This window comes from Chamaea fasciata, unplaced genomic scaffold, assembly GCF_029207755.1.
Source record: "Chamaea fasciata isolate MVZ Bird 193981 ecotype frontalis unplaced genomic scaffold, bChaFas1.0.hap1 SCAF_18, whole genome shotgun sequence".
Taxonomy (NCBI): Eukaryota; Metazoa; Chordata; class Aves; order Passeriformes; family Sylviidae; genus Chamaea; species Chamaea fasciata.
The window spans coordinates 10,236,957-10,257,334 of NW_027094103.1; the positions used below are offsets into that span (position 1 = coordinate 10,236,957).

Below are 20,378 nucleotides of genomic sequence, written 5' to 3' on the forward strand. Positions count from 1 at the left end.
TCCACACCTTCTGGATACTTAGGGAAAAGCAAAGCAGGGTGGCAGGAGAATCCTGCTGCTGTTCTCTCCTACTCCTTGCTTCTCTCCTACAGGGATTTGGGAACCAAACAAAAGCAGCCAGGAACTTTTGAGTTTAGTAAAATCATTTATATACACGATGGGTAATATTTACAATGTAATACTGATCCAAAAGGAACTAACAGGGAACACTGAGAAGGAGGAATGAGAACATTTTAACACACAGGAGTTAAACATGGGCACAGACTCGAATTTCCAAAAGAAAATCCAGAAGTAATGACAGCAAACTTTGACATGTTGCTATTTCCAATCAAAATCTCTTTCACTAATCAGGTTCTCCTAATTTTAATATATAGAGAAAAGCTTCAAATAATCAAGTCACAGGAGAAGCCAGTTACACAGAAAATTTTAAAAAGGTCAAATGATTTCAGAGATTTTTCTTCACTTAAATAAAATTCTAAAAAAAACCCAAAACCCAACAACCTCCAGAGCTTTCCCACATATTTTTAGTGTTTGTACAAAGAAATTCTTTGATCCCACACTTCCAGCTCGAGATATTTACAATATTCACAGTCTGCTATAAAGCATCAGTAGATTTATTACCAAGTCAAACCTCAGAGAATCAAGACAAGTTGTCTTGCACTTGCTTCAACTGAAAAACAAACTGAACACAGGAAGGAGAAAGTCAAATGCTACTTTCAAACACATAAGTGAATCCATTAAAGTTATTGAACTTTGAAATGTAAAAGAACTTTTCCAAGAGTTAAAAAAAAAATCAGCTTTCTCATAGGAACAAAATCATTTGACCTTGAGTCTTCAATTTTTGTTTTTTTTCTTAATCTGTCCCTCCTCCCTCTGCATCAGATCAGGCCCTTCTTATTTATCACAAACAAGAAAATGAAGATTAAATCCATCAAAAGCAGTTCCTTGTGGCAAAAGCCCTTGGAAATTTGTACAAATGTTCCCACCTTGGGATCAGCAGCACGTAAGGGATGAAGAAAAGGAGGAATCCTTTAACATTAGATCCCACCTTCCCCCCTGACTGCACTTCCAACAAATTCTGGCTCCCAAAAAACTGCCTGCGGATTTTCCTCCAGGGAGGACAGAGTCACAAAGTGCTTTTGGAAGGGATTTTTTGCTCTGCCATTCTAACAAAAGTGATTTCCTTGTTGCCATCTCTATACGCCACACTTGAAAGTTTTGATTTCCCAGAAAAAAAAAATACAGGTTTCAAGTTGAAAATGAAACCATTTCAAGACATGACCTAGAATTAGAGCAAGGACAGAAAAGCACATAACAGGGCTTGGTGGTACAGCCAAAAAATGACAAAAACTCTCAATTTTTGCTAATTCTCTTCAGTTTTCATGAACAGGTCAGTGCACAAATATTCCAGGTAGTGTCAGAGGCACAATTCCAGCTCACACAAACGCTCCCTGCTCCCATCAGAGGATGGATAAGCAGGGACTGGTCTTACCCTGCAGTAAATCAGGTATTGGAAAACTGTCCACAGGATTAAGGAAAGCTGACAGAGAACAGGAAACAAAGCATCTCCTTCATGTAGAAAAAACAAGTCACTGTTTAGAAAATTGTATAGAAAGAGTCAGACACTGCTTTGCCATCCAGCTAAAGCTGCAAGGAAGTTTTGGTATAGAAAAGAGACAAAGAAAGAACAAGGCTGGACTTCTGTAAGCGGGAACTGGGAGATTCATGGCTCAGGTTTGTCAATGTAAACCCAAAAATGGATGAGCTGTGAAAGACAACAACGTTCAGGAGTGGTCACTGATGGCCCTGGGTTGGCACTTCAGTCTGCAGACCAAACTCACCCGGTGTCTGCACGGATTTGGTACCAAAATAGCTCTATAAAAAGCCTCCGCCCGATCTCGAAAAGAAAGAGAAGCAGAAAAGGTAGAAAACTAGAACTATGTACAGATTCTTGCCATTGGTTTGCTTTATCAGGATTTAAAAAAGCAGCTTTTGGAGCCAATGTTCCAGACTAGAGTATGAACCTGCCCTGGGGAGGCAACCAAGGAGCAGCCCTGCAGTTGTGGCTCCCCTAAGAAGGAGCTCGAAGGCATCAGAGACGGGAATTTGGCCTCCAGAGACAAATCCCAGGGGTTCCCCAGAGCACTGGAAGCCTGCCCGGGAGCAGTTCTGCCAAACAAGAGGACAAGTCAGAACCCAAGCCTTGGATCTTCTAGGAAGGAAAGAATGGGAATATGGGGATGGATCCCAAACAAACAAACAAACAAACCCCAAGCTGGTCTCGGTCCATAGAAGATCCCACCACGGAAATTAAAATAACTTGTGCATAAGAATTTGAACATTCTTCTGTTCTGCTGTTGGACAAGGTGAGAAAAAGAAGAGTTTTGTGCTGAATGGCTGATTCAGCCATAAAAAAGCTCTGAGGAAGATGAGGAGGAAGAGAGAGAGGAGGTTAAGCCTTAAAGGAGCTCTGAGGGAGATGGGGAAGACGGCAAAAAAAGAGAGTCACTGCTCAGAACTGAAGATTTCAGCAAGCACGTGGCCTCAGGTGCCTGGGCAAGGCACCAAGCCAAACTGAAGGCTATTTAATTGATTTTTTTCTACCTAAAGACCTGGAATTTAGGTGCCAAGGGGAGCTGTGAATTTGCATTTCACAGCACTTGCTTCAAGTACTCACTGAGCAGGGGCTTGAGAAACTGTGGCTCTCCTTCGCATACAGTCACTGCAGGGGCTGGATGTGGCAGGTGAAAGGCAGCTTCTGCAACTGGTTATTAAGAAAAAGAATGGTTTTTAACAATAAAATCCACCCCATTTGGGGGGCTCATGATTAACAGTACGTAAGTGATCATATATACCTCAAGGAACTGAGTTTTAAAAAAATATTACAGTACCAATGATTTTTTTTTTTTTGTATCTACAACTATACAGCATTTTCAAGCAGTATGGAAATTTAATGAAATAATTATGATTTATTAATTTACATAAAAATACTTTTTACAGTTAAAGAATAAATCTTAAATGGTAAAAAAAATAAGATTAAGAAGCTCCAGCTATTGAGAGTCGTGGGAGTTTGTCTGCTCTTCAATCACTTGTTTTACAATTTCTGCCAGTTTTAGTCGATCCACTTTGTCTGTGAATCCTCTGCCTGGAAGGGAAAAAACAGGGAATCAGCTAGAGCTGGGTACAAGGAGGAAAGCAATCCCAGCTGGAATTAAACAATGCTTCACACAGACTTAGGGCAACAGCAGCACAGGATCCAAAAGGAATCACAGACCACAGTTCTGTTGGAAAAACTGAGCAATTAAAAATCTCAATTAAAGCCAAGCAAATAGAACAGAGGAGGAAGCAGGATCAAGCCCCGGTGAAGCTGCCTGATGCTGCTGGTCCCTTACATCCATCAGCACCTGCTCCTGGGGGCTGACACCTCTGCCAGCCCTTTCTGTCCAGGAGCCACCTGAGTGTCCCCAAGGTGACTGTTCTGGTTTAATCCTGCTTCCCACCCCAGCAGAGCTGCTGTGCTGACAGGGAGGAGCAGCCTCCAGCAGAAAGAGGGAATAAATAAACAGCTGGATGGAAAACAGCTCAACACAGGTGGAGGTTCCTAAAAGGATCAGAAAATCCTGGAATGGTTGGAAAGGAGCTTAAAGGTCATCTGGTTCCACTCCCTGCCATGGGCAGGGACACCTTCCACTATCCCAAGCCCTGTCCAACCCCTCCTTGGACACTTCCAGGGATCCAGAGCAGCCACAGCTTCAGTGGGCAACCTGTCCAGGTCTCCCCACCCTCAGAGGGAAGGGTTTTTTGCATATATCCCATCTATCCCTGCCCTCTGGCACTTTAAAATTCCCCCTTTTCTGTCATGATCTATTTGTGCTGTTACAATCCTGGTGCCTCTGAAAACTCAACACTGACCCTCAAACAGAAATTTCAAAGCAACACTTTCACCCCATTACGGGAACACCAGTTCTGGCAGAACAGATAAAACAGTGCCAAAACCTAAATCAGCCCAAATCCGATAAATTTGGGGTTATTTCCATAGAGCAGGAATTCTCACCATTCCAGCTGAAGCTCTGCAGGGTGTCTCGCAGCAATTTGCACTCCCTGTTGTATTTCCAGGCCTCCTGCATCACTTCATTCAGCTTCTCATCTTCATTCTCTCCTGTTTGGGACAACAAAGGGACACAGGAGGTTTGGCCTCATGCCTCACTGGGCAGTTATTCCTGCTGGCCCCACACAAACCAGCAAATGGCCTTTAACTCAAATATTCCTGTTTGAAAGTTCTTTTAACAGCCCTGCATGTCACTAAAATTCCACATGAACCCAAATCCCAGTTCAAGAGGCTGCCCAGGAGTTTTGTTCTTCCTTCCTCACCACTGACACAGACAGACCCAAAGTCGGGGTCTTGCACATTTAGGAATAAAACGTTCTTAAAAGTGGCAACCTTTACCAGCCTGTGGTAGAATGCACTGAGCAATCACATCTCTCAGCTTCTCCAGAGCCACATTGGAATCGTTGCTTCCATTCTCAGGGTCATGGATGTAAACACCATCCTTTGGCTTGGTGCTGCACAAGAACAAGGAGGAAATAATTAGAAATTTGGGCGCAGCTCAAGCCCGTTACTCGTTGTGTAACTGCTCCAGTATAACACAGCTCCTTCCCTCTCTGGGAAACTGGGAGACAGGTTCAGAATTAATTATAATTCTTGTCCTGTATTATGAGATCATTGTAAGTACGGAGAAAAAGAAATAGTCTTTTAAATTACTTCAAATAAGGGTAATCCTAAAATGTATCAGACTATTTTCCAGATTAACTCGAACAAACAGAGACAAAGAGGCAAGCTGACTTCTTCAGTAAATAAATGGCAGGATGAGAAAAAAGATCTTGGAATTCTTACTCCCAGTTTGCCTTATCTTACATGTGACCCATCATCCCATAAGGAATCTGTTCCATGCAGGAATGGGGTCCAGCCTCCTTCCTGCCCTCACTGGCACACCTTGGCAGAAAAACCACATTGTGCCACTATTACTCATCCGAGCAACACCAAAAGTGTGTTAAACCATCAAAACCGAGCCTGTGCCATTCCCAAAGCCATTCTCCAGCCACCCCAGCTGGCTCCAGTTTGTCCTTTCAAACCCAGCTTTGGAGTTACCCCAGGAGTTTCCGCTTGCGCAGGATCGGGTTGTTCACGGAGTGAAGGGGTTTCAGGCTCACTTTGAGGTCCTGGATTCTCATGTTTGCAAGTTGTTCTGCGTGAGCCTGTTGGATCCCTGCCACCATGGCCTGGAAAGACAAAAGGGGCACTTGGTGCAACAACACATGGACAGTGTTTGCCACGGGCGAAAAGAAGAGGCACCAAAACCCGATTTATTTTGGAGATGGGCATGAAGCAAGGCATGGTTAGAACTAAAACCAGTGACAAAATATCCCAGGGAGAAACAGGACAAAGGATCATCTCCTTCTCATGTACACAAGATTGACTGAAATTCTCTTTGAGCAGAAATTAAAGGAAACAAGGACTATTTGTTTCATTAGTGAGGCCATTGCTGTAGTGGGGATAAAGCATGATAAAAAGAGGAAAGACCTGTGGAAGATCCCTCAGGCTCTGCTTTCTACCCCCAGCACGTGGCTGCTCATTACTATGAATTTGGGAGCACCTCCTTCAAGCCCAAATTTCACATTTTATTTCCATTTTCTCCCTAAGATCTCAGGCTCTCCTAAAGCAGAAGAAAAGCTCCTTATCTGCATAACCCCATGTCCAAAAAGCCCTTCACCCATCCCAAAGTTCTTCTGCTCCTCTGCAACATTCCTGGCCAAATAACTGCTGTTCAGACCTTGTCCATCATCAGCTGGGCAGAGGGCAGGATGTTGTCCAGGGCCTCCGTGGAATTGAGCCAGGGATGGTCCAACACCCCCTCAATGGTCAGGCGTTCCTCAGGTTTGACCTTCAACAGCCTGGGGAGGAAAGAATAAATCCCCAAGAAGAGGTTTGTTGATTTACAGAGCATTTGAGCATTTTAAAGGCCAAAAAAGAAGCTTCTCCAAGAGCTCAAACTGCCCCAAAATGAGCCCAAAATCTGTCCCAGTTCCCTGACCTTGCTGTGGTTTAATGCTGTCACAGCTCATCCAGGGCAATCCAGCACTCAGGGCAAAGGAAGGTGCTAAAGGCATTCCTGGGATCCCCCTGTGCTGCTGAATCCCACAGCTGCTGCTCCCAGGTGGGAAATCACCTTCCAGAGGAACTGGAAATGATCCAGACTGGAAATGCACTCCCAGAGCTCACTCTCAGACCAGATTATGCTCATTCCAAGATTCTGGGCATGGAAACTTGGCAGGATTCACTGCTCCCACCATGCCACTCCTCAGCTTTTCTCCCCCCTGCAAAGTCCTCAAGTAATGAACACGTTGGTTCCAGCTCCTCAAAATAAAAAGCAACTTTATTCCAAGATTGCTGAAAACTCCATGAAATCAATCTTTTCCAGCACAAAACCCTGGAAAGAGGATTTGCAGATAAATTTGTGTTCTCATGATGAGCACAACTGAATAAAAAAGCACAATTTCCCACAGGGTGCTGACAAGTCATCCCAAAGTCTGAATGAGAATGGGAATGACTCCATGAGCGTGTCACACTTCCTTAGACAACTCCAGATCAGCTTCTTGGCTGCAGAGCACAATTGTTTAATGTACCAAGAAAGTGGAAATAACTTGTACAAAATGTCAGCAGCACCACGGGGGAGCTCTGAAATCCCACTCGCTGCCAACCAGCTTAAATTCACTTTTGCTACCACACACGTGCATTCCTTTTCCATGCATTTTCCAAATCCTAACCCATCATCAAACCCACATAAAGCCTGAGGTCAGAAATCAGCCTGCATCCATGTGACAACATCCTGAGAGCCGAGTTTCATGGGAATTTTAACAGACAATGAAACCTTTTGCCTGTGGAGTTTCTGTGTGAGAATCAAGAGCTGACCTTGCTACAAAGGAAAGTTAATTTGATGAAAGCTTGGGGGTTCTCCTGCACAGCTCTAAAAAGGTCTCAGCACCCTCTGCAAACAATGTGAATTCTTGGAGAATTTACAGTACCTCTGAGGAGCCACTGACACTTTTAAATTACTTCCCCAACTGATTTATTTTTTCCTATTTATATTGCTTTTATTCTCTCAGTTCGTCTGGTGATGCAAAGGCAGTAAGTCCCCGTCACTTTTTCAAAATAAGTGAGGTCAAGCCCTAATCAGTGCCACGTTCTTGCTCCCAAACAGACCAAGTCTTTGAAACACTCCCAGCTGCGGGATGTGCCCTGCATGGAAAACAGACTCCATTAGCATTTGGAATAAAACATCCATGCAAAACCTTATCTGGAGTCTGGCACCTCAGGACAGATCTTCATCTTCCTCTCCATCCTCCTGCCTGACTCTTTTTAGGCTGTGTACGATGTGCACAGGGCTTTAAGGGACAGATTTACCACATCCCATTAAAGGCACTTGATTTTCACAGGAATTTAAACGTTATCCCAGGAAATCTGTGCCAGTTGTGTTATACTGAAACCCTTCAGTGTTCCCACTCCCCTTAAAGACTAAACACACAATTCATCCCAACAAAAGAGACATCAAAATTAAACAACTGGGCAGGGAAAGAAAAACATTTCCCAGACTTGGTTTATGCTGAATATAACAGAGAATTTGTCAGCTGGATGAGCTGCAGACAATCCCCTCACTGCTGGAAAAACAACCCTTGGGATAAGGCAACTTCCAGGTGCTTTTCCAATTCCTTAACATCGAAACGTTCCCACTCCTCAACACAAGCACAGAGAGTTTCCTCCACGGACTCACTTTCTCACAATGTCTTTTGCCATTTCTGAGATCTGGCTCCACTCTTCCTCTGGGAATTCGAAGCTTCCCGTCATGATCTTTTTCCTCATGTCCTTGGGAATCGTCCGGCTGTGGTGCTTGGAGTAAAAGGGGGGGTATCCACACAGCATCACGTAGATAATGACCCCCAGGGACCACAGGTCACAGCTCTGCAAGCAAGCAAAGGGTCACTCAGGGGAGCAGTTTGCAGCAAACAGTGGGGCAGTTATGATAAAAGTTCTGTGTGATTCCCTAAGGGAACAGAACCAGCTCAGCTCCTCCGCCAGATCCACCTTCGTGGATAAATGTGGCTGCTGTGAACAAGGCAGCTCCCTGCTCCAAGCTGAACGACTTTCCAGGTGGTTGGGAATTGTCAGGGAACAGCAGAGGTGGGAGAGGTTTATTGCATCTCTCGGGATACCTGAATCCTATTCCCCCAATCCCATACAAGAATCCCGTTGTTTACAATGGGAGACTGAAAACAGAACCACCATCCAACAAAGGAAGCAGCAGGGATGTTAAATCCGAGCTGTGGGAGAGGAAGGAGCCAGGAGCAGGACTGGATTGCCATGGAAGCACCTGGAAGCCTCTCAGTGTCTGTTCTGAGGGCAAGGCAGCTTGTGCTTGTTGTGCCAGGTGCTGCTTTTTGCTGAATCACACTTGGGGACAAGGCCCTTCCCTCACCAGCCTTCTCACCCCGCGCCACCAGGGCTGCACAGATCAATTCTTCACATGAAACATGGAAAGAAAATCACTCCCATTTTGGAAATCCCAAATCAAGGGATTGATTGGAATTTGGAAGAAGAAATTGGAAGAAGAAACTCCATACTGAAAACACTACAGGCACATTCCAAAGAGTTCAGAAACAGAAGCGTCTAAGCTACAATCACCAATCTGGTTCTCCAGGACGGAGAGAAGCAGTCAGAGCCCTTGAAGAAGGCACATTTGTGATGCAGACAAATTAACATTCGCTTTAACTCTCTCTGTGAGGCTACTAAATGCTAACAGTGCATATCAAACACCTGCTCGGGCACGTGGTGGAAGAAACAACCACCCCTAAAGCTGGAATCAGGGCAGATGCTTACACTGGGATCACAAACCAGGTAACTTGAATTAAAATTGATACACCCAGAACACTCAGTGGTTCAAGCACTGCTCAGCCAGCAGGAGACAGTGAGGATAATAAGGAGGAAAATGTTCTGGAATGCCCAAAAAAGATGATGACCTTTCAGGACATTTCCTGCCACATTTTTGCCAAGATTCCAGCAGTGACACAATAAATTCTTGGCTCTTTTCCAGAAAATCCAGGTACAGAGCAGTTTCTGGCACAGCTGCTTGAACAAGGAATGCTCTGCACATCCAGAAACTCTGGCAGCAGGAAAGAGATTCCCTTTGAACAGAGGTGAAAGAACTTCCCTCATGGCCTCACTCCAAGCAGAGTCGTTCTACTCTCTCCAAAACCCTGTTGATGTTTGGTGCTCCTTAAGAGCATCTGTGTGTTTTTCCTTTATTAGAGGATCATTAATTAAGTTTGCACTAAGTGTGCATTTTATTATTTGCTCTATCAGAAGCACCAGTGGGATGGGGAAGACTTTTACTAAAGACGTTTTCCAGCTCACCTTGTTGTAAGTGTAAGGGGTAGGAGACGTGGGGATAATACCAGACTTTTCTTTCTGATGTCTTCTTTGTGCCTCCAATACCTGGTGAGAGGGGAAATAGGAACAAACAAAGAAAGAAAAATTCATCTCATGAACAGGCAACACAACCAGCAAAGTCTATGCCAAAGATTCCTAATGATTTTCCATTCAGGAAACTTATTCCAGCTACTGAAGGCTACCAAACTCCAGTTTTTCTCCCCAAGAAAGACTGGAGCTTTCAACAAACATGAGGAACAAACTAAAATATATAATATTTCAGGGCACTGAAATATTATATTCAGTTCTGTCTGAATTAAAGCAGTTGCTCAGAACCTCCAACCCCTCCATGCTTGGAACCAGAACCTAAAGTGTGTCTGGAGGGTAACCCAAGCTCCAGAGCTGTCCCTTTTTGCCTCTCCAGAACAAATCCCATCACACGTGTCCCTTGCCCATCCAGTCTGTGGGTTTGGGTTCCAGGGAGCCCCAACTGACTCCAGCTGAGAAGGAATTTTCAGGGCATGCTCTGATCTCTGAATTGCCCTTCCCAGTGATTAAAGGCTGCCCAGCACTGCAATTAAATCTCCATCTGCAGCTGCTTTTCATTTTCTCCAGGACTCCAGCACAAAGGACAGGAGAAAGAGGGGGAAGGAGCACTACAAAGAGCAGCCTGTGTGTAATTACAGATTGTGTTTAATGACAGGGGGCCAGGCCAAGGTGCCCAGGTACCAACCCACCGCCCTTTGTGAGCAACCACATTTTCAAAACCTTTTTGTTCCATCAAAGTCCTTTTTAATGGAAGCCTGAATGAGCTTGAGCTGGAAGAAGGATAGCAAAGCAGGGATTTCTCCAAACCAGCTGCTTTAATACAGCTAAAGGCCAATTGTCACCATTAGTGCTGAGCAGAGTCTGGGAAATTTGCCTTATCAAAGATCCCTGTGGCCTCCAGCTCCAGAGTGGAGCGATTCCTGCAAGATTCCTGCATTCAGAGCCCTTCCCAGGATGGCAAATGGGGATAAAATGATGTGGATACGGAGGTTCAGGCAACAATTGATCCCCCTTTAGCCCAGAGCAGGAACTGGTTGTTACCTGAGGTGCTACATAATAGGGAGTGAACTGAGGTGTCATCAAGTCACCTTGGTCTACTTTGGCAAACCCAAAGTCACACAATTTAACAGGTGCATCCTAAAACAAGGAGAAGAGGCTTTATTAGACAAATCTCATTAAATCAGCTTTTCTAAAACAGAATTCTCCCCCTGTCCTCATCTCACCTTTTCCAAACATCCACCTCATTGTATTTATACCCTCACACTGCACCAGGCAGCTGAAAGGTCACAAGCTGACCTTTCCAAACAGAGGTTTTGCTTTTCTGGATGCTCTGGGCCAGGCACAGCCCCCTCAGGGACTGGGAAAGCTCTGAGCCCCTTGCAGGGGGGTCACTGCATATCCAGGCTGGTTGTGAGCAGGAGAGACAAAGAACTGTTTGGATCTATCAAAACACCTCTAGGTAGAGGGTCAGAACAGGATTGTGTGTTCAGGTGGAGAACCTGACTCCTATTTAACAGCAGCAGCAGGGACTCACTGCCCTCCGAGGAGGTCAGAGGATGGAAAAGCACCAAGTGCATCCAAGGTGATTCAATTTTGTCACCAGAACATTCATGTCATTTTACCACTACTCTGAGTCACCCCTGAGGCATTTTACAGAATTCAGCAGCAAAAAATTTCCAAATGTTCATCTTACCAGAGAGTTATCCTTGAAGAGGAGATTCTCAGGCTTGAGGTCTCTGTGTGCAATGTTTAGTGAGTGGCAATGCTGCAAAGCCAAAGCTATCTGGAAAAGGGCACAATAAATCAGCTACAATCACCGACCTCCTCCTGCAGCCTGGACATTTATTTCAGCTTTACAAAGGACATTTCCAACCCCAAACGTTTTCACTCCACTTGGGTGGAGTTCTGAGTTTGGACAAGCCTGACCCTGCTGGGCAGTGGTGCAGTGAAGTGACAGTTGGGACATGAATCCCACAGAAAACAAAAGCCAGGCTGGCCTGGGCTTCCCAACCACCTCACTTTGAGAACTCGAGGCATTGAGAGCCCCCCAGAGTGAAGCAGGTGGTGCCAGGGCCCCTTCCCTGCTGTGCCAGGGCTCCAGGGTGCTGCCCCTGCCCAGCAATTCCACCCCGCTGAACACTCAGCAGAGAGTTCTTGCTTCAGGATTCCAGGGAATAATTCACTGCACTTGGTCCTGCTTGGAGACCCAACACTCGGGCAGTTTTATTCTTTCATTTTGGGTGGTACTGCCTGCACTCTAATCATTCTGTGGATATCCCACGGAAATGTATTCCTGGATTCTTTCAAGGATGCTTTAGGAACCTGCAACCCAGGCAGGAAAGCTCCAGGGACTGCACATTTCCAAGTGCAATTCATTTAAAGAAAAGCCAAGTATAAATATTGAAACAGCATTCCTGAGACAGAAGTGAGGCACAGCTTCACAACCCCTATTTGGAAGCATCCCTGCTGGATTCTGTAGGATCCCACTCAAGTTTAGAGTCCTTAAAAACCTCCAAATTACTGCCACAAGAGAATTCACTGCTAATTTAGCTCTGCAATAAATACAAACACATTCCCAGAGAAAATGAGGCATTGCAGTGACAAGTTTTAACCATTCCTGGGTACAAGAAAATGATGAAGAACCACTAGAGAAAAGAATTTTAGAGAGACTTTCACATTTCAAACTTCATTTCTACAAACATTAAAGCAAAGAGTTACTTGAGACATGAATAACCCAAGAGTACACACACAATTCAGATCAAAGTCTTCTGGTAAAGTTTTACAAGATTTCCCCACCACGTCAGAATCAAACAGCCCAAAGGATGTCAAACAAACTGTCAAGAATAATTCTGTACTTCCACCTCATTTCTTTGTAGGATGAGACCAAAAAATACCAGCACAATTACCATTTCATTAAAAACAAGTCAAAGCACAAAAGTAACATGAATTTTTTTGCCCCAGGTTCAACCATTGTCTCTCCAGCTGACGAGAACTGGGGATCCCAGCACTGAATTCCACAGAGATCCTTCTGAGAGTCCCACCAGCAACAAAAAACCTGATGGACACCAAAACACCCCCTGCAGAAACCACCGTGGAGGTTATAAAACACAGCACTCAGGAGTGAGCTGGGAGAGAAAGGGTGAAGGAAAAACGACATTGGAACAAACAGACACAAAACCAGAACAAACAGACACGTTCCTTGGTATCTTCCAGGAATTCCATAAGCCCAAGCCCAGAACCCAGCCTGAAAATCCCTGGCCCAGAGGAGAGAAATGCCACGGGTGTCACGGAGATTCCGGAGCTCGGGAATCCTGCTGGAGGCAACGCTTTTAGGACAAGAGGAATGACAAAGTTCTCTTGGAAGTGATCTCTAGACCAGGCGTGGAAAAGCAACGTTAAGCACAGCAGACCCAGAGAACAAGCCCACACCTTCAATCCTTTATTCCTAGTAAAGCTTTGGCATTGTCACTTATAACAAAGCAGGCAATGATCATCGGATCAGAACTGAGGATTCTTTTATTTAATCCTTTTTTCCCACCCTTCCAGCCCCAGGAATTGTCCCTACTTTAGCCAGAGCATGATGGATTTGCTGGGACAGGGGGTGACTTGCCTGCTTTGTTACTTGGCTCGCTTGCTTCTCAGTAAAGTGCCGGTGCTGGCTGATTCTGTGGAAGAGCTCTCCCCCTTCCATCATCTCCATTACAATTAGGAGCCGAGCCCTGTTCAAAAGCATTTCATGTTGTTACGTTCAAAATTCATCAAAAAGAACAGAATTGCTAAGCTAAGAATGCATATTTCACACAAACACTGCTTTCTCTATGCGGCTTTCGGGGCAGTTTTGGTGCTGTCGTTTTGCCTTCGAGTCTAAAATCCGCAGGGTTTTCTGGCTCCCAGTGATTGGCAGCCAGGAACGTCCAGTTTGCTCCTCCTGATGGGCTCCCACATCCAGCTGGAACAAACTCCACATGGATACATCCAGCTCCACCCAGGATGGAGCTGGAAGCCATGTGGGCACTCCGAGGGTAACTCTGCCCTCAAGGATTACACAGCACGTGGATGCTTTTGAGTCTGGATCCCCCATTGTTCCAATTCACAGCTTTATTGCCACAATTACGAAGGATAAAAAACTAGGAAGGTGGAGATCAGGGCTGCCAGATCCTCAAGGAATTAACTCCCAGTTCCCAACACACAGCAAAATCAGCTACACCAGAGCCTAAGACAGGTCTCAGCTCTTTCATTCTCCCAGCTCTGATGATTTTCTCCACTAAGATCCTATCAGAAGACAACGTTTTTATCCTAATATAACAATGCACAGAAAGAAATCGCTCTGCTCCGTGTTTTCCTGTGTTCATTTTAAGCAGGACAACGCATTGAGAGTTTTCAGGGCTGAATTTCATGTTTCTAGAAACAATTCTTTCACACAATGCAGACTGAATCAATGGAAAACCTAAAAAAATGGAGATGCATTCAAAACAGGGAGTGAAGGAGGCAAAATAATTTAAATACACAGAAGTCAGGGGGGAAAAAAAAACAACAGCTTCTTGGTCTGCAGGATAATTATTATACCTGGGACCCCCTTGAAATAATAATTTTGTGATTAAAACCAAACCAAAACCAAACCAAAACAAAAAAAAGCAAACTCCACTATACCTTGGGCTAAACATGGAAAGCAAGCGGTGGGAGTGAATCACCCTATGCAATCTTACCTGGGGCTGGATTCATGTGGGAACTGCACACTGTTAGCATAAACTTCAATTATCTGAACAATATTGGGATGTGTTGCACACATCATGTGCAGACGTACCTTGAAGAGAAGGGAAAAGCTGTTACTGCACACAGGGACAGGCAGCTGAGCCCTGCTGAGCGCTGACACTGCTCACCTGGGCATGGATAAAAAAACACCCCAGGACTGGCCCCCAAATTTGTCACAGATTATGGGATCACACACAGAGCTCCTGGAAAAGCTCGGTCTTGGAGTTCTTTACATAAATTTAAAGACAGAACCAGCTTTAAAGTGGCAATGTAGGTGCAACTGGAAGAGAAAATGAATGAATAAACTCTAAAATTCCATAATCTGGCTTCTTTTATTGCTCAACGCTCCACCACTCACAACACCTGGAACATCAACTCCTGTCCCAACATTCAGGAATCTTCCCCACTTTAAAGCTCCCTGGGCTGCTCAATCAAGCCAAGTCTTGATGCTTTTTGTACACAGATGATTTTTAGGGGAATTTTAAAGGAGAATTTGCTCAGTAACAAGAAATGGATGACGCCTAAACCTCGAGGACAATTAATCCTTCTTTAAATTCCCGACAGCTTGGAGGAGTGCCCATCAATCCACAGGCTGACAGTTTGGCACCTCTGAAACTCCCAAGCAGTGTCAGGAGCTCCTTTAGCTCCTGGCACGTGGAAAAATCCATTTCCAGAACAACTTGAAGCATTCTTGGAGCAGTGACATCCAAGAGCGAGAGGTATGGAAACAAAATTCCTTCTCAGACTGGTTCTGTTCCATTGCAGGGAGAAGAAGAGCTTTAAAACACAGCTCAATTCATTATAAATAAATCTCTGGAAGCCCAACCAGCAAATGGGGCTTTGGTGGTGGTGGGGGGTTTTTATTTTTAAAACATCCCAACAATTGAAGGGGTTTTTTTTGGAGAGAGAAAAGCAGGAACTGTACCTCATTTCGAGCTTTTGGACGATCCAGGAGGATTTTCAGTGCAAAGCGTTCTTGGGAGGATTTTTTCATGCAGACTCTGGTATTACAGCAACAAAATCAGTCAGCAAGGAGGTTAAAAAGAGACACCTGAAGCTACTGATTTGTAGCTCTTGAGTTTGCTCTCCAAGTGGGAATTCCCAGGAATGCTCCCCAATCTGGGATACACAGGGAACATCCCAGCTCTCACCCTAAATTCAGCCTCAAGAGAGATTTTGGATGGAAATAACCCAAAGCACACCTGAACACCCCCAGTGACGCTGGAATAAATAAAGAGTTTGGAACAGATGAAGTGGCTTGGGAAGGAAATCCTCACTTTGGCTGAATTTTTTTTCTCTTTTTTCCCTCCCATTTAACAATTGAGGAAAGGGCCCGTGTTTGAACAGGCAGCCAAAAGAATAAAGCATGAAGTGGGTGTTTTAATGGAGCAGCACAAAAAGGATGAGGAGAACCCAGACAGGAAGATAAATGATGGGAAGGACAAAGGGAGCACCCAGGAAGAGCAGCACGGTGGTTTTCCAGAACAAATTCCCACTCCCTGAAGGGAGAGGCCTTGTTGGAAAAGCGTTTTGCTTCCCAGAAATCACCCAGGGGTTAGAAATCCAGGAGGAGCAGGGCTGGGATGCAAAGCCAGTGGCAGTGTCTGCTCTGGGCTCACGGGAAGAGCTGGAAAAACAGCTGGGAAAGCAGGAAAGGGGCAGTGCTGGGGCACCAGGAGCCAGGGACAGCGGGGTTCAGGAGGAATTTCTGTTGTTGTTATTCCACAATATTGACAGGCCAGGACAGGGAAGGGAGGAGAAGTCTTCCTTCCCAAATTCCCCCCAAAAGACAAAACCCTTCCTGCAAAGCCCACTAGGGGAAGAGGCATTTATTGTTCACAATTTATCCCATCATCACGTTTAGTAAAATACTCACTGAGTCCTCCACAGGTCAGGGACAATCCCAGAGTGTTCCCTTACCTAACAGGCCCACTGATCCCAGCTCCCAGCTTCTGAGTCCAGTTAATGTTGTATTCCTCTAAAATGGAGGTTTCCTGTTCAGGAAGGAGCAGGAGGAGGGAAAACACAGTCAATAAATACACAAGAAATAAAATTATTACAGTCTTTCCAAAGAAACCCCAGCTCAGCAGATCTGAGTGTAAAAGTGCCTGCCGGGGAGTTTGCTTTCCTGAGGAAAATTAAATATAAATATAAATAAATATCAATGCTCAGGTCATGATTTACCTGATTAAAATTGTTTCTGCGCAGCTGGAATTTTAAAACAGGGTTATTGAGAGCAGTAAATGCGATTTTGTGCCTTTAATACCCCAAGTGTAACAAGGGCATCCCTCCCTGACTCAGTTCCAGCTCCCTACCTATAAACAATCAATCCCAATGGAACAAGGAGCCCATTCCAGCATTAAAATGCCTTTTTTTTTTTTTTTTTTTTTTGTCACAGAAAACAGAAAATTGCAGGTTTCAAACCTTTGGAACCGTCATCCTGTAAATTAAATCCTGCTTGATTAATTTTAGATTTTCCTGATCACGAGCCGGGCTCCTTTTGTCCAAATCCACACAGATAGGGCTGGGTTTTGTTAGGCCACAGCTTGGCTGCTCTCAGGCTTAACCACATCCCAAGGCAGGCTGGAAATCCAGTGCTCAGAGCTTTGATTGATGCCCTGAGCTGGGCCTTTGTTCCTTTATTAAATTCCTGCCTCTGCTCAAGATAAATCACAGCCAAAGGAGCTGCTGCAACAGCAGCACTGGGGAAGGAAAGGAAAAACAATCCCCAAATACACTGGAAATTCAGGGAAGAGACCAGCCCTGAAGGTTTTACAAAGGGTTTAAAAGGAAGGGGCGGAAACCTCAGTGGATCCCAGAAATCTGTGGTTTTCAGGAGCTCAAAGAAACTTCTTATCAATTCAACTCAGATAAATTTCACTTGTGAGGAGCCTGTTAGGAAAAAAAACCTGATTTCATCTTCCTGACATTCAGCTGCAGAGAACTGAAAGCAGCAGGGGTGGGATGAAAACACAATCATAGGAGAGCATTAACGAGGATATAATTTCTATTTCCTATTCTGTGCATTTGCCATTGTTTTACAGCAAAAGGCAACAATTTTATGTCCTGCACTTTTTTAATCTGGATCCCAACCTTCATCCCAAAGCAGCTTTACAACTCAGAAATTAAAATGAATAATTAAGTGGTCAAGAAACACAAATGACATCAAATCCAGGATTCAGGAGCTCTGTGCCCAGGATCTCTTCCACCTCCCAGCTCAGGAACCTCAGCACCAGGAATTCCCAACACTATCAGGGAAAGGTTGGACTCCACCACCTTGGGGGTCTTTTCCAACCTCAAGGATTCCACGATTCTGATCCTAACCAGCTGGAAATGCTTCCAAAGCTTTTTTCGATGTGTTTGAAAATATCCAAGTGTTTCAGCTGGGAAGCACAAAGGCTTGGATTCCGTGGGTATGGAATTCCTGGGCACGTCTGGGAATCACCTGCCCTGCACAGCTCCAAACCTCCAGACACCTGAAACTTCTCGTGGCTCCTCACATTAATTTTCAGTGGGAAAAGGGGGTAAGGATATGAAATATCCGGAATTACAGCAAACTTTCACACCCACGTGGAGCTGGGATTTCTCCAGCAGCAAAATTCCCTCTCACTCAGCCTCAGCCAACAGCTTGGGCACTATCCCAGCAGCCTGGGATGCTCAGAGCCTGGAAAAGCAGCATCCCCAGAGCTCTCCCAGCCTGGATTCCACCAAGCTGCTCTCACACATCAGGATTGCTCAGCCCCTTCTCATCTGAGGGGGCTTTTCCAACCTCACTGATTCCACGATTCCACTGGGCACTGATGGGGAAAAGGGCTGAAATAAGGAGTTTTAGGAGTCATAGGGTGACTCGAAGGAGTGCAGGCTTGGACAAACTCCACGGACCCAACCAGAGAAATGTCACATCCTGGGGAATTCTCCCTCCTGCTCCTTCAACCTCTCCTCCATTCCCAAATATGGATCCCTGTCCTGAATCCCAGACCTGGAACCTGGGAACAACCAAACCTGACCTAAACCAAGGATCTGAGAAGCACAAAAAAAAAAAAATCACCACGAAGTATAAAAGTATTAAATTATGAGTTAGATTCAGGCTGTGCCCAGAATTCCAGGGATTTGCCCAGGGACTTCTGGTTGAACTCCTCCAGACTGGGAGGAGCAGGAGCACAGAACTGTCCCAACACTTCCACAGCTGCTGCAGCTTTTTATCTTTAAACCTCAAGAGTTCTGATGGGGACTTTTCCCTTCCCGAGAAACACCAGAGAAATACTTAACTCCTTGTTTTTTCCCCCAAGCCTTCAGGATGGCTCCTTCCCTGGAGTGTGCCAAGAAAACCACAGGGAACAGTTCTGACACTTGATCTCAGGGGTTAATTACAACCTCATTAGATTTCCTTCTCCTCTGGGCTTTTTCTAGTGCAAACCCCACGAATTTTCAATATGGAAATGCTCAAGGCCAGGTTGGAAGAGGCTTGAAACAACCTGGGATAGTGGAAGGTGTCCATGTCCACGGAGGGGGTGGAATGGGAGGAGATTTATGGTCCTTCTAACCAAATTTTTCCAGGATTAATCAACAGCACAAGGTAAAGACCCTCCAAAGAGGCTTGAAAACATTGGTTTACATCCCTTTATCCCAACAGGGAATTCCCCGGCCAGGGCACGGAGGGATCCTGAGCTCACACCCTGAAACCCTGGACGTGTTCAGCTCCAAACACACAAATCCCACACTCCAGAGTGGTTTTTTCATGGCAGCACTGGAATAGGAACTCTGGGAAGGCTGCCTGACATCCTAAGGATCAGGAAAATGGAACAGTGGCAAGGAATGAGAAAGGAGTTAGGAAACAGGGTTCTGACTGCTGGAAAACGTGGGGAAGTTCTCTTTAAGAAAGGCTGCTCTTTGGTGTTTACTTCTGTAGCTTTCAAGCCTCATGAACAAGGATATTTAATCCGTGAAACAGAGTGGCCGACAAGCCCTGAGTGACGTCCAGATGCTGGAAAACCGAATTACTTGGCGGTGGAATTGCCTTGATAAGGTTTAGGGTTTGATGTGTTTCAGTGATGTCAGAGCCAGGAAAGGTGAGCAAAGCTTGGGAAGAAGGATTTGGACAAAAGGAACGTGGAACTGATGGGCCACGAGGACATTGGGCAGAACCCCGAGATAAGGAAGACACTAAAAAACCCAACGTTGTGTCTGTGCTGCAGTCAGCCCCCCTGGGCTAAAGGGAGTTCAGCAGGGACAGATCGTGACCAGCTCACACGCACCGAGCCGGGAAACGCGCCCGAGCCGAAGGGACAGAAGGGCCGAGCGTGGCACTAATTAACACGGCAAACGAGCCAATCATTAGCCTACAGAACACTAATTAATAAGATAACTACACAACTTGTAGCCAACGAGCGCTAATTCCTTTGTCTGCTAAAACGCGTCAACAGCAAAAAAGTTTGGATAGTTGGGGTTTGTGGGACCCTCCGCCTCGCCCCCTGCGCGAACAACTCCGCTCTCCACACCGGCCTCTGCTTGTGCTAAAAGAAAACAACCCAAAATCGGCCACACACGGGCACCACCGTGACCCGGCGACCCCGGCCCGGCGTCTCCCCGCCCCGCCCTCCCGCCAACCTTGATCGTCTTGTCCATGTCGTGATCCTGCGACATCGTCCCGCGCGGCCGCGGGAGCCGCCGGGGGCCCGGGGGGCGCTGGGCCGCCTCAGGCAAGGCGCAGCCCCGGAGGAGCCTTTGTGCGGCCGCCGCTGCTCCTCATGCCCGGCCGGGCGGGCCGCGGGTGCCGGACCCCGCGGCGCGGGGAGGGCGCGGGGCCCGCGCGGAGCCGCCGCTCAACCGGGAGGAGCCGCCCGGGACCCGGACATCGCCGGCACCCCGCGCCGGGCAGCCCCGCCGGCCGCCGGGACACGCCGCAGCCCCGCTGCCGCCGCCGCCGCCGCGGCCGCCGCGGGAGGAAGGAGCGGGATGGCCGCGCCCGCCCCGAGCCCGCCGCGGGATTTTGGGAGCCGCCGCCACGGCGCTGGCGCGGTTTGCAGGCGGCTGGAGGCAGCTCTAAAAGCGCGACGGCACCGGCAAAGCCCCCGCCGGGCTTTCGGGACGGCAGCGC

General features: G+C 46.3%; 1 protein-coding gene across 3 annotated transcripts; it reads right to left on the reverse strand.

The window, feature by feature from the left end:
- Window positions 1-125: 125 nt before the first annotated feature.
- On the reverse strand, window positions 126-20,135 carry MAPKAPK5 (MAPK activated protein kinase 5). Of its 3 annotated transcripts, none has more exons than XM_066200058.1 (14): window positions 19,889-20,135; window positions 16,202-16,275; window positions 15,207-15,282; window positions 14,236-14,333; window positions 13,140-13,248; window positions 11,223-11,312; window positions 10,571-10,666; window positions 9,467-9,547; window positions 7,830-8,017; window positions 5,832-5,952; window positions 5,150-5,280; window positions 4,448-4,563; window positions 4,055-4,159; window positions 126-3,145 (listed from the first exon to the last, which is right to left on the reverse strand). In XM_066200058.1, exons 1-14 carry the CDS (start codon window positions 19,922-19,924, stop codon window positions 3,051-3,053), a joined length of 1,416 nt encoding a protein of 471 aa, XP_066056155.1. In that variant the 5' UTR covers window positions 19,925-20,135; the 3' UTR covers window positions 126-3,050. The 3 variants fall into 3 exon arrangements, with proteins under 3 accessions (XP_066056155.1, XP_066056154.1, XP_066056156.1); XM_066200057.1 differs by having other exon boundaries at window positions 4,442-4,563; XM_066200059.1 differs by lacking the exons at window positions 14,236-14,333; window positions 16,202-16,275; window positions 19,889-20,135 and having other exon boundaries at window positions 4,442-4,563; window positions 15,207-15,257.
- Between the last annotated feature and the right edge of the window lie 243 nt (window positions 20,136-20,378).

Coding starts and splice junctions, on each gene's coding strand:
- MAPKAPK5 (XM_066200057.1), bottom strand. CDS start 19,924: ATGTCGCAGGATCACGACATGGACAAGACGATCAAG. Junction 14,334..15,206: donor GTCCAAAAGCTCGAAATGAG/GTACAGTTCCTG, acceptor CTTCTCTTCAAG/GTACGTCTGCACATGATGTG. Junction 8,018..9,466: donor CCCCTTACACTTACAACAAG/GTGAGCTGGAAA, acceptor GCTTGCTTGCAG/AGCTGTGACCTGTGGTCCCT.